The following is an 8,425-nucleotide window of genomic DNA, read 5'->3' on the forward strand; positions in this document are numbered from 1 at the left end:
GTACCAGGCAGTTAACTCCTGTCTGTAAGTCTGAGACTAGTGAGAATTATGTCTGACTGACAACACCTTCCCCCCCTCCGATATTCAACCCCGGGGCTTATTTGTTATTTTTTTCACAATTTATATTTAGTCCACTTATTCAACATGTTTGCAATAGGAATAAATCGTCAAAACCCCAAAAAAATCGCTCTACAAAAAAATACCCCACTATACATCATGTACATTATAAGAGAGAAAGGTAAGCAACTTTGGTTTGTTTACGTTGTATCCCTACTGGTCTTTCTGGGTTTAAAAACATGTATTTATTTCATTTTCACCTAAAGTGTCGGTCCACAATGTCTCTACATATATTTCTGTCTCAGTCCGTGCTATAGAATTGACTCTGGTAAGAATCCCACAAACAGCATTCCAGTTAGAATGTTGACATTTCCTTAGGTAAAGTCTAAGGCCCCAGTCTGACATGGTGTGTCACTGTACTAAGAACCGTAACTCTGTATTGTTTTCATGAAGAAACAATTGTTTTGTTTTATTAAAATTTGTTTTTAATTTTGACAGCTACCACAGAATGTGATGTCAACATTATAGAGAATTATGAAGATAATCACAATCATATACAGGTTTACATCAGGTTTACATTTTTCTTTTAAATTATATTTGAAGAAAATAAAGAAATACGCTAGAGTCTTAAAAATCAGTTAACAGAATATTATTTTAATGGCTAACAACAATTACATTACATATATATCTATATGTAACCATAAAGTACTGTTCTTGTTTTGTTTTGAAAATATTATATTATATAATTCATACAAAGGGATTGGTAACAAGTTCTTACAACTTAGATAAACCTTTCCCTACTGTTCTAAGGTTGTTCTACAAAGATAGATACTTAATGTACTGATCTTATTTTGACAGATTTCCCAGGATGTGCTGTATAACTGTCTAAATGATGAAGAAAATGAAGATTGATTGCTAATCTACAGGTTTCTGAATAACTTCGAATATACAAGGATAATATTTATTTTAAAGAATTTTCAAAATTAGAACTGCATATCTTTAGATATAAGAAATACATGTATTTAGGAAATTGAGAAAAATAAAATAGTTTGTTGTTAAAGTTGAAACTTAATAATGATTAATATTTGTTCAATCATGGCCTATGAGGACAGAAATAGGATGGAATCACAAAAAAGGGCACCGATGTTAAACACTCAAATTTATTTTATTAGCTCATTCACAGCTTCTCTATTTTGAAGAAGTAGAAAAGTTTGAAAGAAACACGTACACTAAAAATTGAAACCTTCAAATGTTCTGTATGCCATGTTGAAAAGTATAATGAATAATTTATATCATTTACTCATTTTTGACAGGATCCAGATCCAGATGATGTATTTTAAAGTGTAGCTTTGGAAAAGAATTGGTTATCCCCACTATACAGGTTTATATAAGTTTTAGCTTACCTAAGCCGAAGGCTCAAGTGAGTTTTTCGATCAAAATTTGTCCAATATTGTCGTCGTTGTGAGCGACCTTGTCAATTTTTCTCAATTTCATCTTCTTTTCCGAAACCACTGGACAAACTACAATCTGAATCAAACATGGCACAAAGTATCCTTGGGTGAAGGGGAGTTAAGTTAAATTGTAGGGTCACACCATCTCTCCAGGGGAGATAACTACAAAATTACAAATTAGTGAAAAATTAATGGCATCTCTTAATATTTTTCTTCTGAGGAACTACTAAGCCAGGAAAGATAAAACATGTGGAATCATCCTTAGGTAGTGTAGATTTGTTCAAATTATGAACCCTAAGGGAAGGATGGGGCCACAATGGACAAACAAAGGGAAAAAAAATCTTCTCAAGAATAGCAAATCCCTGATGAGTTATGTTTACGTAAATATCCTCTGGTAGGTTAGTTATAAATTTGTTCAAACCATAAAGAGGTTTAAAATTAAAAGTACATTCAAAATAATGCCTAAGATATTCACATGTAGATAAGCAATAGATAATGCGAACTTGTAGATCATACATACATGTAGAAAGTATATTCCATGAACACAGAATTTTTTTCCATTATTAGCTCAGCTGAGTCGAGGGCTCATGTGAGCTTTTCTGATCGCATTCTGTCTGTAGTCTGTAAACTTTTCACATTTTCAATTTCTTCTCAAGAACCAATAGGCCAATTTTAACCAAGCTTGGTACAAAGCATCCTTATGTGATGGGGATTTTAAATTGTTAAAATAAAGGGCCTAGTCCCAAAAATCTCCCAGAAAAGCTGAAAAGGGGCCTCCCATTCTGGTAAAGAACTGCATTACCAAAGTAATCAGGTGAGATATTCAAGAAAAGACAAAAATAGGTTGGGGTCATTAAAAAATCTTCTTCTCAAGAACCACTTGGCTAGAAAAGCTGAAACTTATGTGGAAGCATCCTTGGGTAGTGTAGATTCTAAATTATCAAAATCAAGATGGGGATGGTGGTGGTGGGAGGGGGGGAGGGGGGCACAATAGATATAAGAAGAGGGGAAATCTGGTAAAGAACTGCATCACCAAAGTAATCAATTGAGCGATGTGGCATTTGGGTCTCTTGTTTTTTTTTTTTCATTTGAACTCAAAGTTTTAATAATTTTATGGCTAATCATATCATAATTTTATAGAAATATTCAGGTACTAAAAAATAACTCCTGGTCTACTTTATCACCAATAAAATGGTTAAAAAAGAGCATATATGTATTAATAAATACAAGAAAACTAATGTTTTGAATTTCTTTTGACAGATTTTCATAAGGTGATATGCAGTTGTTAAGAAGAAAGTGAAGAAATCAACTCCTTACAGGTTAGAAAAAAAATCATCTATACCCTACATCCTATATCATAGAATATACTAAATGCACTTTTGATAATAGCTGAAATCAAACAATCATTCCAAAAAAAGCCATCATTTGATTTTTAGGTCTAGTGGATCATTAAGTTGACCTATTGCTATCATTTCTTGTCTTTGTTTGTTATGCCCCATGTGTAAATATTTTTGCAGGGGAGGGGGGAGGGGGTTCCACCCCCAGTCAAAAAAAAAAAATTCTTCACAAGGAAGAAAAAAAAAGAAAATAACAGCTCCTTTCCCAAATCTATGACTTTCCAAGGTCACTTTTAGTTGGTTTAGTACTCTGCAAATTCTAAGTGGATGGACCCCCACCCTGTGGATACACACATGCTCACTGTAGATCATACCTATCTTTAAAGTGTGTGTGGCACATCATCACAAAAATCTACATTTAATACTGCACAACATTGTCACATACAATGTATGGATTGATATTTGAAGGAAATCAAATTTTATTGTGATTAAGATATTTTATATATTTTTATATTTATAATACTGAAATGACATACATGTTTTCATATTACAATCTACATAATCTATGATAATTTTAAAAATCTTTAGTATTTTTATTATGAATGCATGGTATGTTTTAATCTATCAATATTTTCATTTTAGATAAACATCCATTGTGAATACTTGGACCCTGCAATTCACAGAGACAATGAAAGAATTCAGAAGCCAGTGTTAAGGTTTTTATATTTGTGTTAATTTGATTAATTGTGAACAGAGACAAGTTATTGTTCTAGATTTAATTATAAGAAGTATATTAAGGTAAAGATATTGATCTAAAACATCTAATGTTTACAGAGAGACCTGTAACTGATGTCTATAACTGTAGCACAATGTTGTAATTTACAGAGAGATCTCCCTGACTGAGGAAATCCACACGGGAGTCTGTTATACAACATCAGGATAAAGAAATAGATGTCTGCTGTCAATAATGTATAGAGGAGTGTACCAGAAATCTCTCACCCTGTCTGGTGTTAGGCATGGTTATCACATTTCACGTGTGTCTTCAGACCGGGTCTGGATCAGTGATAATAAAGGCAATCTTATACTGACAAACACTAAAGGGGAAGAACTAGATCGCGTGACAAATATAGGTAGTGTTGTATGGGGAGGACACACTGTGGATTCTAATGGTGATCTAATTTATATAGACAGGGAATTAAACATCAGTAAACTGTCTACAGAGGACAGAGTGAAGACTACGATAATAAAGTACAACACAACACCATGGAGACCACAGTGTGTCTACAGCTCCCCCTCCACTGGAGACCTGCTGGTCGGGATGTATAGAGGTGATACAAGGACAGGCCAGGTAGTGCGGTATAACTCCACAGGAGAAAACATCCAGACCGTACAGAACAACAACATCACAGGTCAGGAACTGTATAGAGATCCTATCTATATCACAGAGAACCGTAATGGAGATGTTATTGTGTCTGACATTAGCCGTGTAGTGGTGACAGATCGTGAAGGTAATTACCGATTCTCCTACAGAGGTCCTCCATCAGGATCACGACTAACACCACAAGGAATCTGTACTGACGCGCTGTCACACATCCTGGTGTGTGATCTATACACCCAGTCAGTACAGATGTTAGATAGTGAGGGTCACTATCTGACAGAGATAAAGACATCACAACACGGGATAGACAATCCAATCAGCCTGAGTTATGATGAGGACACACACCTACTGTGGGTAGGGACATGGAACAACAACACAGTCAACATATACAGAGTGGTAGATACAGACTCTCTGACTGGTAAGTAACACTGTAGTCTGTTTTATTGTATTGTATAATTATAATAACAATATTAAATAACTGCATTACAGTAGAGAGGTCATTTAAGACTAACTTTACATGTAGTGTTTATTTACAAATGGTATAGTTTGATCAGAAATGATTGTTCATTGTGTAAACAACAAATATAAGCTGAAGTTGATGACTATAAAGATGACAAACAGATTAAAAAGTAATAATAGATGTACATCTAGTTCGTAATTAATTGTAAGATGCTGTGTGTAACTCTTCAATCACTGATTCATACATGTACATTGAACTCTATATATACACTGAATCTTATGTCAAACTTTTCTGTAATTTTTTTTTCTCAGAAACATCTTGCTGTACATTCATACATCTAGTATATATTTGTTTGATAGACCGGTTTTGAATTATAGATACATGTACCATATACTGTCATTGGAGTAATTTTCAACTTTTGAAATTTTGTGCTGTTTTGTCCGATATTAAAGTAAATTTAGTGTAAACATGGTAACATGATCACTTTTGAGAAATAGCGGATTAAATTTTAACATCTTTTTTTTTTAACAATGTCCTTTATAATGTATTCAGTTTAAGTAAGTCTACATTTAGATCACATGTCAATTTGTACTGATGTTGATAGTTTGATATAGACACCATTGACATTAACACAGCTCTGTCTAGGAATGTTGTGTATTTCTATAGCAGGTGTTCAGTAAATCTACACTGTGTACTGGGTTGACATTTTGTATGAGAAACTTCTAGATGAAATATGGAAATAATTGAACAGTATTCAAACTTAAAGTCCTTAGTAAAGTTTAAGATTCATTTCAACTTTATGAACAAAATTTAAAAAAATGCAAAGAATAAGCCTGAATGTAACTGAGCTGTGTCTTGCTAGTGAAAGGGAGACAATTCAATTTTGTATTTGAAGTTGAAGAAGAAAATCAAGTTACCCCCCTTTTCATATAAATGTAAAAAGAATTCCTGATAAAAACATAACTTAGCCTCCTGCTTTGTTTCAAAAAAGTTGGCCCATAAAACTAAATTATTTTATTATTACTAAAAATATTTCATTATTACTAGAAATAATATTTTTTGATTACTGCCAGTATCAAATGTAAGTGCAAGATATTGTCAATGTGAAGGAGGAAATACTGTACACTGTTACAAGCACTGAAGGTCACTGAAGGTCACTGACAGAGATATGTAGGGTTGATTTTTGTGGTTTTTTGAACTAGGTGTTGATGGTTAGGGGAGGGGGGGGGTAATATATGGCTGTACTACATTTTATTTCAAGTTATATCAATAATTTTACATTATAGCAAAGTTAGATGTCTCGTATGACTTATTTTAATCTATGAGAAAATTGTTGGTTTGTTTTTATTTTTAATAACTTCCACCCACATATATGTATGTATGTCACTGTGTTGTGGTTTTTTTTGTTGGGGGCAGGGGTTGTAAGAGTATGTCTTACTCGGTGAATTTTCAGTGGAGTTATGTTACAAAATCATTCTTTAGGGCTGCATACCACACAGGGGCATATTTTAACTCTAAGCAGTTCTAGAGGTCCTGTGATTTTGGTTAAGATCATCAGTTCTTAGCTAAAGTACATTTTGATGAATAGTGTGTTGATTGTGAATGTTTATCTTTATTTTACCAAATTGCCTTTGCTTCATGAATATTAATAAAGATTCGGAGTATTTACAATATAATTTTTTTTTAATTTCGAACAGGAGTCCCTCTGGAGGACATCAAATGTAAGAAACATCCCAGAATTCCCCTGGACCAGTTCTGTACCCCGTGTGGTGTTCCCTTGTGTGTGGAGTGTACCAGCTCTGAGGATCACAGCAGACATGACCTTAGAAAGATAAAGACATTGTTTGACAACATTCACGAGATAGAAGGTATGAGTTTGAACCTTCTTTAGAAATTTCAATGGAAATTATCATTCTACTTTGATTATCACATAAATATTTATTAACTACAATTTCCTTTAATGATCTGAACTAAATACTAAAGAGATAATTTTCTGATCAAAATTTCTAGGCTGCCTTGTTGCCGGTAGGTTTGTCTTTAACCAAATATTGGGAGGTATATAAATTATAGAATCACCTTGTCTATTTATCCATCTAGCTGTCCATTTAGCAGATATGCCCAGACCAAAACTTCATGATAGGAAAACACTGAAAGTATGTAGGACACAATGATTATGTGTGTTGACCGTATACGTAAGGTCACGTAAGCGAGTTCAAGGCCAGGTGCAACTTTACCGCTAAATTTTTTTCGGGGGGGGCTTTTTCCTTTTACAACTTGATCCAAAAAAAACCAACTGTTAATTTTTTTGTAGCAAAAAAAAAAAAAAAAATAATAATAAATAAAACTTAGTTATGAAAACAGGTAATATATTATAATCACATTTTTTAAAATCATTGAATCTGATCTTAGTGTATCTAAAACATCAACTCTTTGTAACACAAATCACGTAATTATCACGTTTTCCATGTGAGGGGGGGGGGTTAGTCAAAAATCAACCTTTTCTGCTCACATAATAAAATCAAATTACAAGAGAGCAACTTATTTAATCAAATCTTGGGTTAAGGGGACACATTGTTAAAAGAAGTTTTAAAAAATCTTCTTCTCAAGAAATTGGGCCAGTAGTGATTTGGAAACTTGTGTAGTGCCTAAATTTTATCCCCCGGGTGAATTCGGGGCCAGGAAATCAAATATTAGAAATATATAGGAAAAATCTTTGAAAATCTTCTTCTCAAGAACCACTGGGCCAGAAAAGCTGAAACTTATGTGGAAGCATCCTGGTATAGTGTAGATTTAAATATTTAGAAATATATAGGAAAAATCTTTGAAAATCTTCTTCTCAAGAACCACTGGGCCAGAAAAGCTGAAACTTATAAAATTAACATTCTAAATTCAATTTTGAAGGGCGGGGCCACAATGGGAAATCAAAGTTTTATATAGAAATATATAGGAAAATTCAATTTTTCAGAAAAAGTGAAGCTTATGTGGAAGCAATATAACCACATTTATCAGTATTATCCATCTAGCTGTCCATTTACATAGAAATATGCCCAGAAAAACCAAAACTTCATGATAGGAAAACACTGAAAGTATGTACAGGACACAATGATTATGTGTGTTGACCGTTATGTAAGGTCACTTAAGCGAGTTCAAGGCCAGGTGTGGATCTTTAGTATATAAATTTTTTCCCCAGGGGGGTGGGGAGGGGGGTACAGTCAGGGGCACCCTTAAACAAGTTATTTTCAAAAAAAAAAACCCAACCTAGAAATTTCTTGACTTAATAAGCAAAGTTAAAAAAAAATAATAAAATAAAAAGTAAATAAACCCCATAAACTTGCCAAATGTTTAAAAATATCTTGCAGGAAAAGTGTTCAAGGAGGGAAAAGGGGGAATTTTTTTTATTTACATGATTAAAATTGGGCAAAACATCAACTCTTTTAACACAAATTCACATTTACTAGGGGGACTCCATCTAGTATTCTGTATCCCAAAATTTGCAAATGGCAGGAAACACGGGGGGGAAATCAATGTCCAAGGTAAAAAAACTTTTTGAAAAAAATTGTGTGTGTGAAATTGCTTTAGTATATAAATTTTTTTGATAACTTGTTTGCAGATTCCACTGCTGTATCTTACATTTCATGTTATGATTAAGGACCTTCATTAAAAAACTTACACAATTGTTCATGTAATTGAATTTTTGTACAGAGGCTAAAAGATTCGGGTTTTGTACAGAGGCTAAAAGGTT

The 8,425-nt window shown here is 33.3% G+C and overlaps 1 protein-coding gene across 3 annotated transcripts; it reads left to right on the forward strand.

Moving 5' to 3' along the window:
- Window positions 1–263: 263 nt before the first annotated feature.
- Window positions 264–6,837, forward strand: LOC134250723 (uncharacterized). Of its 3 annotated transcripts, none has more exons than XM_062733087.1 (7): window positions 264–628; window positions 916–983; window positions 1,371–1,438; window positions 2,769–2,827; window positions 3,488–3,561; window positions 3,731–4,641; window positions 6,381–6,837. In XM_062733087.1, exons 6-7 carry the CDS (start codon window positions 3,813–3,815, stop codon window positions 6,572–6,574), a joined length of 1,023 nt encoding a protein of 340 aa, XP_062589071.1. In that variant the 5' UTR covers window positions 264–628; window positions 916–983; window positions 1,371–1,438; window positions 2,769–2,827; window positions 3,488–3,561; window positions 3,731–3,812; the 3' UTR covers window positions 6,575–6,837. The 3 variants fall into 3 exon arrangements, with proteins under 3 accessions (XP_062589071.1, XP_062589072.1, XP_062589073.1); XM_062733088.1 differs by having other exon boundaries at window positions 264–617; XM_062733089.1 differs by lacking the exon at window positions 2,769–2,827.
- Window positions 6,838–8,425: the final 1,588 nt, after the last annotated feature.

This window comes from Saccostrea cucullata, unplaced genomic scaffold (assembly GCF_032062105.1).
Source record: "Saccostrea cucullata isolate Sc308-1 unplaced genomic scaffold, CSIRO_AGI_Scuc_v1 ctg4643, whole genome shotgun sequence".
NCBI classification, from domain to species: domain Eukaryota; kingdom Metazoa; phylum Mollusca; class Bivalvia; order Ostreida; family Ostreidae; genus Saccostrea; species Saccostrea cuccullata.

Excerpts from the sequence above, each read along its gene's own strand:
- LOC134250723 (XM_062733087.1), top strand. The coding sequence starts at position 3,813 with ATGTATAGAGGAGTGTACCAGAAATCTCTCACCCTGTCTGGTGTTAGG. Across the intron at positions 4,642-6,380 it reads AGATACAGACTCTCTGACTG|GAGTCCCTCTGGAGGACATC; the intron begins GTAAGTAACACT and ends AATTTCGAACAG.